The 17684-nt window shown below is 52.8% G+C and overlaps 1 protein-coding gene across 16 annotated transcripts in view; it reads left to right on the top strand.

The window, feature by feature from the left end:
* The window catches only part of LOC118881463 (kinesin-like protein KIF19), a 32564-nt gene continuing 14880 nt past the window's right edge, over positions 1 to 17684 (top strand). For 12 of the 16 annotated variants that reach the window (XR_005016532.1, XR_005016533.1, XM_036826416.1 and 9 more), the window contains exons 1-8: positions 1 to 197; positions 1760 to 1870; positions 3250 to 3485; positions 4298 to 4434; positions 4646 to 4986; positions 5786 to 6039; positions 9128 to 9281; positions 11993 to 12197. Coding sequence is in view for 14 of the 16 variants with exons in the window: in XM_036826416.1 (XP_036682311.1) it covers positions 184 to 197; positions 1760 to 1870; positions 3250 to 3485; positions 4298 to 4434; positions 4646 to 4986; positions 5786 to 6039; positions 9128 to 9281; positions 11993 to 12197 (1452 nt within the window). In the remaining 2 variants the exon portion in view is untranslated. Of the gene's footprint in view, positions 198 to 1759; positions 1871 to 3249; positions 3486 to 4297; positions 4435 to 4645; positions 4987 to 5785; positions 6040 to 9127; positions 9282 to 11992; positions 12198 to 12650; positions 13802 to 17684 lie in introns of those variants that run through there. The other 4 variants (XM_036826427.1, XM_036826426.1, XM_036826430.1 and 1 more) reach the window with 2 other exon arrangements.

Below are 17684 nucleotides of genomic sequence, written 5' to 3'. Positions count from 1 at the left end.
GGCGGGAGGGGCGGGCGGCGCTTCAGCAGGTGGGGGCTAGGTGTGCAGCTGGGAGAGGGCCTCGCAGGACCGCGACGGCACGCCGCCACGTCGCCAAGGATTCCTGCTCCTTGGGAACCGGCTCAGAAGCTGAGCTCTCAGCGCAGAAGTGTCGGTGCCCGTGGTCGTCACTTGCCAGCATAAATGCCAAATTTGGGGTAAAAGAAAATTGAATTGCATTTCCCCATTTGTCACTAGAGAGGCAGCTTTACGCAGGATGTTCCCGGGATATGCGTTTGCACTCCAGGGCAAAGGACCCCGGGTCGGGGGATGGGGGCGCCAGGGGAGGAGCTCGGGGGTGACACTGCAGGGAGATGAGTGCACAGGACGTCTGGGGCGTGTAAACGTGCCGAGGGGGCTGGGCAAGGAGGCTGGTGTGGATTAGTGCTGAGTTCATGGCGACCTAAGCGAGTAAAACCCGTTAGGACGGTTGTTATATTGAGGGGAACAAAGTTTTGCAGGAAGGGATTTGGCTGAGCTTTGAAGAGCGTTTACATAGATAGTCTTAACGTGGAGACGGCGTGGCTCTAACTAAATTTATGACGTGACTGCACTGGGAGGCGGGACGTAGGGGCCCGTGTTCTGTACAGACAGGGCGGTGACAGCCCGAATGCCAGCCACAAGAGTCGGGGCAGCAGGGGCGGGGCAGGAGCTGTTGTCCCACAGGCTGACAAGTCTTGAAACTGTGTGCACCTCACTCATTAAAACGACACAAGTTAGAGGAAGCAGGCAGTGCCCCTGGAATAACTGTTAAGGCAAATAATTGGCTGGAATCCATAGCGGCTCTCAGAGTCATCTCATCAGTCCCCAAATCTTGGCACGTCGCCCATCGTGTGTGGGGGGGGCTGACCTCCTCCCAGGGAGCTCTGGCAGCCCTGGGTGAAATGGGCGGGTGGCCAGGTGGTGGGGCTCTTGCTCGGCCCAGCCCTGCCCCTAAGACTGCCTGGCGCACCCCAGGCCCCGCACCAGAGTGAACAGCTCGACTGGTCTCCAGCTGCCCTGTCCCTGCCCCCTGGGAAAGGCTCTTCTGAACGTCCCGGTCCCCAGAGGCGCTCATACACCTTACTGTATAATTACATATTTATGTGAGAAAGGAGAGACCCAAGGTGCTCAGAGAGACAGCGCGGAGCTGCAGAGCTGGATGGGTCCTGCCCCCTCCAGGCACCTGCGGCCCCCCTCCTCCGTTCTCCCCTTTCCTTTGGGTGGCGCGGCCCCCTGAGCAAGAGGTAGTCGGGTGGGGAAGGCATATCCCTAGGGCTGCGTGCAGACATCGCGGTAGCAAGGCCTCTGGCTAGGTGCTTGACTATCCGCAAAGCCCCTTGCCCACCTGCAGGTGCTGCTCAGGGCGCTGTGGCTGGCGGGGCTCTTCGCCGAGCCCTCAGCGCCCAGGCCGGCTGCTCATGGGCGTCTGGGCTGCCGTCCAGGCGGGGCCCGAGGGATTCGGCATTGGTTGGGCGCTGGTATGTTAGGACTGGGAGCAGAGCCCAGCAGGCCTGGGGGCTCACAGTCATGGCTTCGGGGTGCAGCAGCCAGGAGATGCTGCACCCTCAGATGGAAGTGGAGAGGCTGCCTGGGGGTGAGCGCAGAGGCCTGCAGCCCTTCCCGGATCCGGGCCGAGCCCCTGGATGCCACTGAGGGTAGAGGCCAGGCCTGGGGTCCTCCCTCCGCCCTGATTCTGTGAGCGGCCCCTCCTCCGGCCCCTGCCTCTCACTGCTCCTAGATGGTGGCGCTCATGGACCCCGGCAAGGACCCTGAGGACACACTGCACACACACCGGTCCCGGGAGAAGACCTTCATCTTCGACATTGTGTTCGACCAGCACACCTCCCAGGTGCCCGGCCCTACCCACCACCCCACGGCCCCGCTGGGCCAGGCCCGCCAAGGCTGTCCTCATGTGGGAGGACTTGGCGGCCAGGTGACCTCATCCGTGATGTCTCATGGGGTCTCCCCGATGCACGAGGAAGTTGGTGCTCTGGGTCACTGCAGGGACAAGTAGCAGGCCCCTTCCATGGGTGCCGGGGGCCGCCAGGTGCCCGGGCTTTACACGCATTCTCATTTATTCCTCCGTGTGTCCATGTCTGTCCACCCACCCATCCATCCAACAAAGCTGTGTGCTGTCCGCCACGGGGCTAGAACACACTGCCTGCCCACAGGGGCTCACACCCCAGCCAGGGAAACAGGCCCAGCTCTCTGGGCAGACAGGTTTCTTCTATTGCCGAGATCTTAATGGCGTCGGAAGTAGAAGGACCAGGTCATTGTCAGTTATTGAGCAGCTATTGCATGCCAAGTGCTGTGCTTAAGTGCTTGACACGCCTTGTCTTCCAAGCGTCACAGCAACTCTGTAAAATACACGGTGATATTATCCCCACTTTACAGGTGAGGTGCTGGCTTAAGGAGGTCAGCAACTGGCCTGAGGTCACACAGCTAGAGAGCTGCAGAACCAGGACAAGGTCCCAGACAGTGTAAGTCCAAGGCTGGAGGAAAGCAGCACCAGCTTTGGAGTCTGTCCAACCAGGGCTCAGATGCTTCTGACTCGTGTCACCAGCCAGGGCTGTTGGGACAGTTAAGTGAGATGAAGAGCAGGCCCAGAGGGGGTTCAGAGAAGGCAGAGGAAGGGGGACCGTCCTTTCTATCCAGTCCAGCCAAACGCCCACGCCCTCAGACACCAGCCCTGGAGGTGTCCTTCCTTGAATACCCCTGTGGACAGGGAGCTCACTATCCACACGCTCCTACCGCTACGTACTGCTGCCCTAAATTAAATTCCACCAGCCCAAAACTTTCACTCCGTGGTCCTAGTTTTGTCCCATAAGAGGAGTCACAATGCCCTTCCCGGATTTCCCAACCCTGTCAGTACTTTCCAGTCCTTTGCATTCTTTTTGATTTCTCTCAATGCATGCAGAAGCCCTGGAAAGGACTCATACCTGTTTGGTACCAAACCTGTCAGGCCTCATGGTGGGAGTTATCACTTACATTCTCGTGCGATCCTCCCTCACCGTGGTCTCACCGTGGGGCTCGGCGTGGTCCAGGCGGCTGCAGGACTGGGGTGGGGCTCGCGCCGTGGCTGGGCTGGCTGCTACTGTGGAGGTCCCTGTCCGTGTCCAGGGGGAGCAGGGCGTTTGCAGGCATCACACACCTGTCCTCTCCAGACAGCCAGGTGCCCGACTCTGGTCGGAGTGTGCATTTGCCTGTCTTCCTTCCGTCTGTCCGCAGCAAGATGTGTACTTGCCACCCCCCAGCACTTAGTGGAAGGCGTCATTTCTGGATACAACGCGACGGTGTTTGCCCACGGCCCCTCAGGTGCTGCCAAAGGCCGGTGTCCCCCGGAGGGAATGAGGTTGGTGGCAGCGGAGCTCTTCCTAACAGCACAAAGCACCTCGTATGTGCTGGCCTTGCGCTGGTCCCTCTGCATCCGTTGGCTCCTTTGGTTCTTTCAACAGCCCTGAAAGGCAGGTAGAACGATCCCCCTGTCACAGATGAGAAAACTGAGCCTCAGAGGGGTAAAGGGACTTCCCCAAGGTTACACAGCTGGTAGGAGTGAGTGTGGAGCTCAACCCAAGCCTACACTTTTCTGCCCATGAGAACCACAGATTTCTCCTCTGCAGTTACAAGTTGGGGTCGGCAAACACTCGCGAAGCTAAGCTACCTCTCCGCCTGAAAACTAGAATCACAGAGGGTCAGAGCTGGATGGGCCTTAATCCCCTCCCTATGCAGGTGGGGAAACTGAGGCCCTGAGAAACCTGGTCCGAAGTCACAGCTTGTTTATGGCATTCATTCATTCATTCTTTCATTCAACAAACATTAGGGAGCACCTGCTATGTGCTATGCTCTAGCAAAGGAAGAGGGCCATCTGGTCCTTCGTACAGGGCGAACGGGTAAGGAGGAGGCGAGGATCCCATGAAGAGGGACCGCTTAGAAAGTTTAACACGTACGTTAATTCTCCTATTATGAGAACAACACAAACACCTTAAAGCGAATTTGGAGAGAAGTACAGACATCTCTTGGGCCTCCCTCCTCTGATACTGTCTGCATCTTTGCTTTGTATCTCCCGCTTTCGCTGCCCAGGTTTTCTTCCCCAGAGTAGCCATCAGGCTGTTCAGACAGGGTTTTTTTCGTTCTTGTTTCCAAAATGGAAACTGAGCATGTCAGAGCAGCCAGGGCGGTTTGCACAGTACAGGCGGCAGGTGTGACCAGGCTCCGGGGGGGGGCCCGAGCCCAGATCAGGAGCCCTGCCTTGGTGGGCATCCCATGCCTCCCGCAGGTGCCAGCAAGACCCACACGATGCTGCGCATGGACGCGGGGCCCGGCATCTACCTGCAGATGCTCACTGACCTCTTCCAGGCCGTCGAGGAGACCCGTGAGAGCACGGACTGCAGCGTGTCCATGTCTTGCCTCGAGGTGAGCCGCCCACCCCCTTGGCTGCCCTGTCTGCAAAACGGGCCTGATCATGAGTGCAAAACCCCACGTGTTACCCCAAGGGCCCCCCAGCCTGTGGGAAACCTCAGGGCATCCCAGACTTCTCTGGAGATGCAAAGCCCCAGTGATAGGTAAGCCCCTGTGCTTCTTTTGCATCAGACCTACTGCTTCCAGCGTTTCTGTCTCATCCCAGATTTATAACGAAGTGATCTGGGACCTCCTGAAGCCGTCCTCGGGGTTTCTGGACCTGCGGGAAGATTCTAGGGGCAGCATCCAGATCGCAGGCATCGCGGAGGTCTCCGCCTCAAACACCCAGGAGCTCAGGGTCACGGGGGCCCACGGAGGGACATGTGGCTCCTCCACGTCAGCCACGCTCACCAGCGCTCACAGAGCAGAGCCAGACACACAGCTCCAAAGCTGCTTTCGAGCTAAGGGAACAGCAAACTTCTGCATCACGTCCCCGCTCTCCTCACCTGTGCTCAGGGCAGACATCACCAATGGATCACGCACTCTTCCCTCTGCGTCCAGATGCATGTGGGGATTCATTTTTTGCAGCACTCCAGGCAGTCGAAGTCAGAGTGGACTTCAGGTCTGAAATCTGTTTGCCATCTTGATCCTAAGTATGGCTCCCATAACGAGGGCGAGCTGTAAACATTTCTACAGCCCTCTGTCTTTCTCTCTCCCTCCAGTCTCTCTCTGTGCAGCCCTTGGGGTGGGCCTCCCGTCTGCTCAGAACATTTCAAAGGTTCCTGATTGCCTCTGAACAGCATGGACTTCTCGGCCCCCAGGCCCTGGATGACCGTGTGCTCTAGCCATGCTGGCGTAGGCATGAGGCCACCTGCCCTTAGCACCGTCCCTCATGGGTTCCAGGTGCAGGAGGGGAGACTTCTTGCCTATTCTTTAATAACAACAACCATATGAGTCTCTCTCCACAATGCTCTGTGGTCTTAGCAGGCCTGGCACACAGTAGGTGCCCAGCAGAGGCTCACTGGCTTGATTTCCACAGCTGCTTGCGCACAAGTGGGTTTCAGGCCACTCGCCAACTCCAGCAAATCTGTACAACTGCCTGGAGTTCCATATGGAAAAGGGCTCGGTGGGGAAGAGATGGGTAATCCATTGGTGATGTCTGCCGTGGGTAGAGGAGGCAGAGGTGGTGATACAAGTGTCAGCAATCTGCCATTCCTGCTGGATTAGTTGACTCGATTAATTAATCTCTTCATGCCACAAACCAGAAATTGCTTCCACTGGCTGCAGTTCTGCCATCAGCATCCCAGCCGGGGAAGAGCTGCCCGAAGGAGCTCGGGAGGGCACATCTCCTTCTCTTGTTCTGCAGGGAGCGTGTGGCTACTCAGGGACCCTTGACCATCTGCCCGCTTCTGCTTCTGTCCTCAGACCACGCAGCTCCTCACCAAAGGCAACTGGCAGTGCACACAGGAGTCCACCGCCACCAGCAAGATGTCGTCCCGCTCCCACGCCGTGCTGCAGGTCACCGTGCACCAGCGCAGCCACGGCACAGACATGGCAGAGGAAGTGCACATTGGGAGGCTCTCCATGGTGGACCTGGCGGGCTCGGAGCTGGCGCCTCAGGTTCCTGTCCTCTTCATCTCCGTTACTCGCCTTGTGTCCATCTGCCCTTTAGTCTGGGAGCAGGACCCTGTCCGTCCTTGTTGAACACTGTCTCCAGCACCTAGGACAGCACCCGGTCGAAGGGAGGTGCCCGCTACACGTTTGCTGAGTGAATGAATTCTCAGCAGGTATTGGGGGTCACTCCCGCGGAGCCAGTATTTATGGAGGGCTTCCCGTGTGGCAGGCTCTCCCGGGCACCAGAGACGTGAAGATGAGCAACCCCCAGACCCTCGCCCGCGGGGAGCTCTGAGCCTCTGGGGGCGGGCGGGAGACAGATGTGTAGCTGGTAATTACAGCACGGGGAGGCCTGCGCCTTGAGATTCGGGGTCACACAGAGGCTGTGGAGCCCAGAGGAGGGTGGGGCCTCAGGGCTGAGCCTGAAAGGTCATCAGGAGTTCGGTGGGTGGAGGGAGCAGCGTGTGCGGGGTGGCTGTCGGGATGCCCTCCGAGGACCTGCCTGCTGCGCCCGTGCCCCTGGCTCGCTGTTCTTCTTGGCACCTGTTGCTGGGAGGGAGGGTTGTGTGCACCGTTGCCCCAGGGGCCGGAGCAGTCTTTGAGGACAGGACCCAGCCTAGCGCCAGGAACAGAGAAGGTGCCTGATGGAGGCCAGGTCAGAACGACAGTAATATTATCAACAAGGGACGTTCTCATGTCCCCCTAATGCACCAGGCACTTAGCGTTCATCACCCACCTAAACCCCCGACGCCCGTAGGGTAGGCAGCCTCATGCCTGGCTTACAAATGCACGGCTGAGACTCGGGGTGGTGTGACTTCGCCTGCACAAAGGTATCAGGTGGATCCAGCCTTTGGACCTGGAGGGATCTGGCCCAAATCTGTGCCTTTCACTGATGATATTTGTCCTCCAGTTTGCAGGCTATGCTCTGAGTCCTTGGGGTTTGTCAGTCATTGCGTTGCTTCATTCAGTCATTCATTCGTTCACCTGCCCTGCACCTGGCCCTGCCCTTGGTGCCTGGGCTGCTGAAAGGAGCAGAGCCTGGCCAGCTGGCCCAGAGGCCGACAGGTTCAATGTATTGTATTAATGTGGTATGAAATTTGAGGTACAGTAAGGCCAACAGATCAGGAGATGACTGCCATTGAAGAAATGGTTTGCTACTCACAGCTCCCAAGAGGAGGGGGCAGGAGAAGCCGGGCCGGGCCACACGGGGAAGCACCAGGGTTGGTCTGGAGGCAGAGGGAACAAGGGGAAAACATGGGCCAGAGCCTCTCTCGTGACTTCCATGGGAAGGCAGGCTGAGCACTGGCCAGTTTGAACAATGCCAGCAGGCTGTGGGGCACAGAGGATGTCTTTGGTTGTCTGGTACCTGCCCTGGGTGATGAGGGCAGGTAGACAGTGGCCCAGAGTGTGGGAGCCCCAAGGAGGAGGGGGTGGGGTGAGGGCTCTGGGTTGGCTGGTTTGCTTTTGAAAGGTGTGCTCACGGGTGACTTGTTTGTTATCAGAAGGAACTGGCAACCCTGGGAGGGGCAGCAGGGCCCCAAGATGACAAAACATTAGGATACAGAAAATAAAAGACGTGGTTCATACACAGACAGATGTGGGCACAGACAGTTTCATGTAGACCAAGCCGAGTGTGATGGAACCTTGGGAGTCTGCCCATGCCAGCTGGACTTGGCCATGTGCTCAGGGTGCAAGGTGGAGACCAGCCTCCTCAGATCTTAGCTCTTGGAGAGGCCATTGGACAGGGGCTCAGGCCCTAGGTTCTTGTTCTCCCTCTGCTGCAAATAGCTGTGTGCCTTTGGTCAGGCCCCTGTCCCTCTCTGGGCCTTGGTTTTTAAGCTGTATGCTCAGGTGGCCTAGTGGGCTGTCTTCAGGTCTGGTTGCCTATCACAGTCTGTCATTTCTTCATAGAAAATCACTCACAAAAGAGTTTGTTCCAGGGCACAAGGCCTCTGAGCAAAACCCCGAATTCTGTGGCACAGACACGTGACACGTGAGCAGCCGCCGTGGCCTGGGTCATGCTGGCAGCTCCCACTCAGTGAAAGTAGCAGCTCATGTTTACTGCTCGCTTCTGTGGGCCCATCTCTGAGCTGGCCTTGCCTGTCAAATCCTCACCATGACCAGAGCAACTGCCTCTTATGACAAATAAGGAGACTGAGACAGGCTGGGAGACTTGTCTGAGATGTCATTTAAGCCGTTCTCAAGCCGTGCTCCAAACTGGCTCTAAAACCCATGTCCCTTAAAGAGAAAACGTTATTTTCCTTTCTGATTTCAAATGTAACCAAATCAGTGCAGAAAATATGGAAAATATGGTTAAGCCAAAGGAAGAAAATTAAAGTCCCCACAATGGCTGCACTGAGAGGCAATCATCCCGGTGGCAGTTTGGCGTGTGTCCTCCTAAGGCCCCTTCAGGCATCTTTATACATTTGTTCAGTGCTCAGACATCCAGCCACACTGTGGGCCAGACGCCTGCCGGTGTCCAGGCTCTGGGGACAGATGGCCAACCAAGGTGACAGCTCCATCATGGAACTCATGTTCTGTGGGGAGCAGTTAGGGAAATAACAAACGCATAAAAGAGCGAGATAATTGCCGAGAGAGAGAGCCAAGCAATGTGAAGGAAACATACAGGGTGGCGTGGTCCCCCCGTGGAGTGAGGGGGGTGGGCACTCCCGCAGGAGGACCACTAGGCTGAGACTGGGAGGGCGAGGAAGCTTCGGCGTGGGGGGGCTTTCTCGCGAAAACACACGCATTCGTATTTTTATCATAAAAAGGGGACTGTTCTGCCCAGGCATCCCTCTGAGCCCTTTTTAATCTCATTTCACAGAGAGCATCTTTTCAACATTGGTAAACACTCTACCTTACCCCCTTGCCTGGCTGTGTGGTATTCCACCGCAGAATCTGGTGTCGTTTCTCTCTCCAGTCCCTGGGCTGTGGGAGTGTAGTCAGTGCATCCACCCTGAGCCTCCCAGGGTGGGGCGGGGTTATCGCATCCTCTGGACCTCAGTCCCCTCCCCCCGGGGCCTGGGGTGGGGAGATGGCGGGGTCGGGGGTGGGGGAGGACCACCTCCCCGCCAGCTGGCTTCTTCTCACTCAGACCCGGAACCGAGGCAAGAGGATGAAGGAGGGCGTCCCCATCAACCGCTCCCTGCCGGCGCTGGGCAACGGCATCAACGCGCTCAGCGAGAAGGGCGGCAGCCAGGCGCAGTACGTGAACTTCCGGGACGCAAACTCACGCGCGCCTGCTGCAGGTATGAGCCCCAGGCCAGGGACAGGCGTGGCTGCAGCATCTGACTGCATCTTTCAGGATTTACCTGGGCCTGAGGGCCCTTCCAGGAACCCCTGAAAGCAGGAAAATCTCTGCTTTATCTGGAGAAATCATCTCTAGTCACTGCTCGAATCCCCCCCTCCATCCCTCTGAGTGTGTTCCAGCCCATGCTTGTACACTCCTAGGGACAGGGAGCTCACTACCTCACCAAGGCTGTCTGTCTCATCACAGACGGTCTGAGAAAATTCCTCTTCATACTGAGCTGAATGCTGTCACCTCTATTCTACAGCAAGGCAGGGTGTAGGTAAACAGATAGGAAAGCAACAAATCAATGGCTCTGTAAGTTTGGCCTCTTGGTCTAATCTACCTGCATCAGAGTGGAAGTCAGATGGGGCGGGCCTGCAGCAGGTCCATCTCATCCTGAGAGTCACCTCCCTGAGCACTGACCCCTTGGTCCAGCCTCAGCTGCCCTTCTCAGGGTTTGGAGCAGGAACCCCAGATGGGCTGGTCCAGAGGAGCCCGGGACGGGTAGGGGAGGGATGGCGCCCCCGGGCAGGTGGGAACCCCGGTTCCCACCACCCCCAGCTGGCGCCTTCCACTGAGCAGGATGCCCTGGGAGGGAACAGCCGGATGGTGATGATTGCCCACATCAGCCCAGCCAGCACGCACTTCGAGGAGTCGCGGACCACCCTGCTGTACGCGTACCGAGCCAGGAACATCAAGAGGAGGGTGGGCCGCTCCCTCCCACCTTCCCTCACCCGCTCCCTGTGTTTTACTCTCCTGCCTGCTCACTGAGTTCTACAGCTCTCCCTCCAGAGGCTCTAGGGGAGGGTCCCTTCCAGCTCCCATGGCTGCTGGCGCTTGGCTTGTGGCCACATCCCTCCAGTCTCTGCTCCGCCTTTACGGGGCCTTCTCCTCCTCCCTTTGCTTCTCTCCTTCTCCTCTTTTATGAGGGCAGTTGGCATTGATTTTAGGGCCCTCCCTAATCCGGGATGATCTCATCTCAAATCCTTAATTACATCTGCAAAGACTCTTTTTTCCAAATAAGGCCACATTCACAGGGTTCAGGGAAGGGACTTATCTCTGTGCCTGGCATCGCTGTAAGCTCTCAGTGTGATCTGATTTACTTAATTCTCAACAACCCGCTCCCTAGGAGGTAGGCCCTATTATGATCCCATCTTACGGAGTGGGCAGCTGAAGCACAGAGAGATAAAGCAACTTCTCTAACCTACCACAGCTGGGGCAGAGCTGGTGTTGGGGCCCCGGGAGCCTGGCTCTGGAGTCCATGCCTCACACTGCTGTGCTGTTCTGTCTACACTGCTGTACTCAGTGTAAAGGATTCATCTCTTAAGGCTGTGTGACAGTCAATGAGATAATGCACATTAGCGACTTAGCACAGGAGTGAGTAGTGGCCAACATATGATAGGTGTTATTTTACTATCATTATTACCATGTGTCGACAGACGAGGGATGAGCCCTTCCCAATGTCCAGCTCTGAGCGAGGCGCCACCATAAAACCATCATCGGCATCAGCACCAACATCATCAGAGCTTCTGCTCCCACACGAACCCTGAGCTTAGCAGAGGAGAAGGCAGCTATGAGACAAGAACCCACACAGATGAGTGTTTCATTGCCAACTGTGGCAAGTGCTCTAAACGAAAGCCACAGGGCGCCGCAAGGAAGAACCACAGAGAAGGCCGAGTTTAGAGGGGTCTTCCACCAAGGGGGACTGACTCCGGCAAGGGAGCTGAGCCCCGAGCGCTAAAGAGAGTGTGTCTGTGCAGACTGAGGGCCAGTGTGCACATCTGGTGGAACTTCAAGTGCGTGTGCCCTGCGGCCAGCAATGTCACCTTCCGCATCTACCAAAGAGAAACTCAGACCCACGTGCTCAGGGAAGTTGTGTCACAGGAAAGCCCCAAAGTGCCCGCTGAAGAGGAGGGGACAGGTGCCTGCTGTGTCCCTGTTCCGGCCCGCTCTGCAGCTGTTACAGAGAATGGGGTAGACCCATCTGTGCAGACGGACAGCCTCTAAGACACATCATTAGACCAGAAAAGCAAGTTAAAGAACAGCAGCTACAGTCTGATATAATTTACGTAAACCCCCCAAAGCTGAACCCACACCCCCAAAACTCCCCATGTGTATCTCTCTAGATACATGTATATGTATAAAACCGCACAGAGAACGATTCGGAAGGGCACACACCAAAATGGTAGCAGTGGTTACCCAAGGGGAGAGTTTTCAAAAACCTCTCCATGGATTGTTTGAATTTTGTTTTTTTTGTGGCAAAATATACATAACATAAAATTCACCCCTTGAACCATTTTAAACGACCCAGTTCGGTGCCATTAAGCACATTCACATTGTTGTGCGACCATCCCCACTGTCCGTCTCCAGAACTTTCATCTTCCCAAACTGAGACTCTGCCCAGATTAAACACCGACTCCCTCCCCTCCCCGACTCCTGGCCCCTACCCCCTACTTTCTGTCTCTGTGACCCTGACTCTTCCAGGGACCACACACGTGGATCATACGGTGTTTGTCCTTCTGCATCTGGCTTATTTCATTTTTCATCATGTCCATCCATGTTGCAGCAGGTGTCAGAATCTCCTTCCCTTTTAAGACAGAATAGTACTGATTTAAATTTTCCTGACAAAACGTGCTTGCGTCTTTCTGGCATAAATCCATTGGGTGACAGGTGTCCTTCGTGGGGCAGCCAGCTGGCCCTGACCTTGGCCACGTCCCGCCACCAGGTCAAGCGCAACCTGCTGAACGTGTCCTACCACATCGCACAGTACGCGGACGTCATCTCCGACCTGGGCAGGCAGATCAAGCACCCCAAGGCCAAGGTGGAGAAGCAGGAGAAGGAGAAGAGAAGCATCCCGGAGGCCGACACGCTCCAGGTAGGGCCGTACACACACCCAGTGCCTCCTGCTGCTGGGCCGTCCGGGACACCAGAGGCCCACTGCGTCCTCCTGCCCTTCCTGGAGCGGTGTCTGCACTGAGCGCCCCACACGGGGTGACCGCCAAGCCCGGCCTGGCCTTTTTTTAAAAAATATTTTATTTATTTATTTATTTTTTGGCTGCGTCGGGTCTTAGTTGCCGCATGCGGGATCTTTCATGGTAGCACGCAGGCTTCTCTCTAGTAGTAGAGTGCAGGCTCAGTAGATATGGCGTGCGGGTTTAGTTGCCCCGTGGGATGTGGGATCCTAGTTCCCCGACCAGGGATCGAACCTGAGTCCCCTGCATTGGAAGGTGGATTCTTAACCACTGGCCACCAGGGAAGTCCCCCGCGGCCTCAGGGAGCAGGCTTCTCTCTGCTCTCTTCTAATCTCTTCCTTCTTATCTTTCTTCAGCTTTTCTTCTTGCTGCCTATTTTTTTTTTCCTCCCAAATCAGTTTTTTTTTTTTAATCTTTTCATTTTGTAATAATTTTAAATTTACAAAAAATTTGCAAAGATACTACAGAGTCCCCAGCTTCCCCTAATGTTAGTGTCTAGGGCCTTCCAAAAAAGTGCATGGAGGCAGAACTCACACAACATAAAATTCACCATCTTAAAGCAAACACTTCATTCAGCACATCCACCGTGTTGGGCAGCCGCTGTTTCTGTCTCGTTCTGAAACGTTTCCACCCCAAAGTGAAACCCGTACCCGCTAGGCAGCTTCTCTCCATCCCTCCCTTCTCCCCAAATCGGCTTGATCTAGGCCTCCTTTTGGGGTAGAGCACACCATAGTTTTACCCTAAAATTAATCAGTAAGTTTAAAAGGTGCCCATAAAAAATACCTGTAACGAAGTCAAGTAAACGTATGTACACACACACACACACACACACACACGCGCGTTCTTTTGGCTTATTAAGATAAGTTTTGGCATAGTAAATAAAGGATTTTTGAAAATCAATAAGAAAGAACCAACAGCCCAATTAAAAAATGAGGGTGAGGAAATGAATAGGCAATTCAGAGAGTTTCTAGTGGCCATATACATAGGAAAAGATTCTCAATTGCATTAGGAAACAGAGATACAAATTGAAACAATTTTCACTTATTGGACTGGCTAAAATTAAAATGTCAAGTAGTATTAAATGGATAATATAAAATAAAGTGTGGAAGGCAGCCTTAACCACTATTACTGGGAGTCTAAATTAACACTTCTCTTTGGAGGCTGTTTTAGCTGCATCTTTTCAAACTTTAAGTGTATGTGTTCCGTGCCCAGCAACTTCCCCCAAATCTACCAGGAGACGCATGCGCTCACATGCCCATCAAAGGGGATGGGACAAGCTAGCTTGTGGGTGCCTCCTATGGGTCACCCTGCAGGTGCTACAGAGAATGGGGCAGACCCATCTGTGCAGACGGACAGCCTCCAAGACCGTTGCTAGATGAGAAAAGCAAGTTAAAGAATAACAGCCATAGCCTGATATAATTGACCCACCAGAAAACCTGTATATCTCATTAGATACAGATATATGTACAAAACTGCACAGAAAAAGATCCGGAAGGGCACATATCAAAATGATAGCAGTGGTTTCCTGTGGGTGGGGGACTGGGGTTGGGGGGAGGGCAATCAGGTAGATGATCAAGCCTTGATGTATTATTCGAATTTTTATCACAAAAACGTGTTCCTGTATTAGATGTGTAAATACATCATATTTAAAACGTTTCCTGATTGTTATAGTAATATGTGTTTATCATTCAAATCTTGGAGTATGCTGCAAAGTGTAAGAAGAAAATAGAACTCACTCATAATCCCACAATTTGCAGATACCACTGTTAGATTTAGCTATTTCCTTCCAGTCTCTTACATAAATCCGTACACACATACACAGCAAAATTGGGAGTTGGGGGGACATCCCTGGTGGCACAGTGGTTAAGAATCCACCCGCCAATGCAGGGGACACGGGTTCGAGCCCTGATCCAGGAGGATCCCACATGCCGCGGAGCAACTAAGCCCATGCATCGCAACTACTGAGCCTGCACTGCAGAGCCCACGAGCCACAACTACTGAGCCCACGCACCACAAGTACTGAAGCCCATGCGCCTAGAGCCCGTGCTCCGCAACAAGAGAAGCCACCGCAATGAGAAGCCCGCGCACCGCAATGAAGAGTAGCCCCCGCTCTCCACAACTAGAGAAAGCCTGCACGCAGCAACGAAGACCCAACAAAGCCAAAAATAAATTTAAAAAAAAAAGCTGGGAGTTGGGATCAGGCAATGTCACACATTTAATGAGTACCTACTATGTAACAGGTGCATATCAGTGTTGGGGATGCAGGGAGGGAACGAGCCATACACAGACCTGGTTCAGAGTCGTCCAGCAGAGGAGCTGCACGTGCAAAGGCCCTGGGGTGGGAGTGGCTTTGATGAGTTCAGGGGGCAGAGGGCCGCCCACGTGGCTGGCACCTGAGGAGCGGTGCGTGGTGGGAGCTGAGGCTAGAAAACGTCGAACGGGGGCCTGGGTTTATCCTGACTGTAACGGGAAGCCAAGGAGACCTTGAGCAGGACAGCAATGTGCCAGGAGCCCCCCTTGAGCTGTATATTCGAGAAGTGGAAGTGAGACTACTCACAGGGCAGGTGGGGGATTCTCCACGGCTGGGGTTTTGTCTGGAGACCATGACAGGAGTTGAGGAGGAGGCCAGGAGTGACCACAGTGGTCAACTGTGAACACCACGTCGAGGAGGGAAGTAGAAAGTGCTCACACTTTTGTTATGAGGATTTTCCAGTACTCACAGAAGGAGAAAGAACAGTAAAGCGAGCCCTCGTTACCCACTCTCCCGGTCTGTTTTCTTCCCACACACTTCCCTCAGCCTATTATCTTGAAGCAAATTTCAGTCATCATATCATTTCATTCATTAATATTTCAGCCTATAATCCCTAAAAAATAAAGGCTCTTTACAAACACATAACTACAGTATCATTTCCACACCTTAAAAAATATTAACAGTAATGTGTTTGTATCACCAGAGAGCCAATAGGTGTTCAACTTTCCAACAATCTCAGCGGCATCCTAAATCTCTTTTGTTTTTGAACTAGGATCCCGAGAAAGTCCACATCTTGAATTTGGTTGATACATCTTAATCTTTTAAGTCTCTTTTATTCTATGTGCTTTCCTGCTCCACTTCTTTGGGTTTTTCTTTTGATTGTTGTTGAAGAAACTGGGTCGTTTGTCCCGCGGAGTTTCTTACAGTCTGGTTTTGCCAATAGCATGTTCCTCTGTGCTTCCTATATGTTGTTGTCTAAAGGCTTGAAAGAGGAAGTTTAGAGAACTTTTCTAAAAAACAGAATTGAGAGCACATTGTTTTTGCAATGGGGGCGATAGCTCAAACACAGCAAAGTGGATGGACCGGAGAGTTCTGGGTCTGGCGGGGCTGACAGAGCCTGGGGGGCTGCAGCTGTGCCTACAGGTGGGAGATTCGGGTCAGTGGAGGGTGAGATCTCCGGAGGAGAGGAGGCCAAGGAATGCAGGCCCTTGGGTGGCGACTAGATAGTCTCTGAGGACTTTGTTGTCATCAGGAGTGATGAGCAAGAAGCGGTGAGGAGAAAGTCAGAGAGACGGATGAGAAAATTTTCCGTGGAGAAGGGCGTGTGGCCACGGCATTGAGTAGGCACTGGTGATGGGGTGATAACACGCCCTTCAAAGGAGTTGGAGAAAAACACTCGGAGGGAATACATGTCCAGAAGGAGCAGGAGAACGCCTACTTCAGCTCCAGCCCCAGTGGTCAGAGGGGGACAGGAGAAAACACAGCCTCCCTGGGAGGGCTGCTTGGAGATAGACACGCCATCATTTTCGTCCAGCTTTATTGAGATATAATTGACACATAACAGTGTGTGAGTTTAAGGTGTACACGATGATGCCTTGTTACCATATATTTCGCATTTATTGCCACGGTAAGGTCAGTAACACTTCCTTCTCTTCACACAATTACTATTATTTTGTTGAGGCTGTGAGAACATTTAAGATCTATTCTCAGAAACTTCCAAGTAAACAATATTGTTAACTAGTAGTCACCATGCTGGAATTAGATCCCCAGAACTTAGTCATCTGATAACTGGAACTTTGTACCCTTTGACCAGTGTCTCCCCATCTTCCCCACCCCCACCTCTGGCAATCACCCACCTGTTCTCTGTTTCTATGAGTTCAGCTTTTTTTTTTAATGTATATTTTTTAAACTTATTTATTTAATTAATTTATTTTTGGCTGCATTGGGTCTTCGTTGCTGCACACAGGCTTTCTCTAGTTGCAGCGAGCAGGGGCTACTCTTCATTGCAGTGCGCAGGCTTCTTGTTGCAGTGGCTTCTCTTGTTGTGGAGCATGGGCTCTAGGCGGGTGGGTTTCAGTAGTTGTGGCACGTGGGCTCAGTAGTTGAGGCACGTGGGCTCAGTAGTTGTGGTGCACGGGCTTAGTTGCTCCGTGGCATGTGGGATCTTCCCAGACCAGGGCTTGAACCCGTGTCCCCTGCCTTGGCAGATGGATTCTTAACCACTGTGCCACCAGGGAAGTCCCCATACTGTTTTGATTACTATAGCTTCATAAGATAGTTTGAAATCAGGATGTCTGTTGCTGTGTGCTTTGTTCATTTTTTTCTCAGGATTGCTTTTTCTACTTGGGGTCTTTTGGGTTTTTTTTTTTCTACTTCTATGAAAAATGCCATTGGAATTTTGATAGGCATTGCACTGAATCTACAGGTGGCTTTGATTAGTATGGATGTTTTAACTATATTAATTCTTGTGATCCATGAACAAAGGATATCTTCCAATTTATTTGTGTCTTCTTCAATTTCTCTCATTGGGATCTTACAGTTTTCACTGTATAGCTCTTTCACCTCCCTGGTTAAATTTATTCTTAAGAGTTTTATTATTTTTGATTCAGTTGTATATGGTATTGTTTTCTTTATTTCTTTTTCAGATAGTTCATTGTTAGTGTATAGAAATGCAACTTATTTTTGTATGTTGATTTTGTAACCTGCAACTTTACTGAATTCATTTATCAGTTCTAATGGTTTTTTCATGGTGTCTCTAGGGTTTTCTATATAAAATCATGTCATCTGCAAACAGACAGTTTTACTTCTTCCTGTCTGATTTGGATGACTCTTTTTTTTTCTTTTCTGATTGCTCTGGTTAGGACTTCTAGTACTATATTAAATATGAGTGGTGAGAGTGGGCACCCTTGTCTTGTTCCTGATCTCAGAGAAAAAGCTTTCAACCTTTCACCATTCAGTATGTTATGTTAGCTGTGGGCTTGTCATAGATGGCCTTTATTATGTTGAGGTGCAGTCCTATACCTATATTGTTGACAGTTTTTATCATGAAAGATGTTGGATTTTGTCAAATACTTTTCCTGTATTATTGAAATGATCATATGATTTTTGTCTTTCATAATATTAATATGGTGTACCACAA

Source organism: Balaenoptera musculus, chromosome 15, assembly GCF_009873245.2.
Source record: "Balaenoptera musculus isolate JJ_BM4_2016_0621 chromosome 15, mBalMus1.pri.v3, whole genome shotgun sequence".
Lineage (NCBI taxonomy): Eukaryota > Metazoa > Chordata > Mammalia > Artiodactyla > Balaenopteridae > Balaenoptera > Balaenoptera musculus.
The sequence above is the reverse complement of the archived record's forward strand: the minus strand, read 5'-3'. Positions and strand labels throughout refer to the sequence as shown.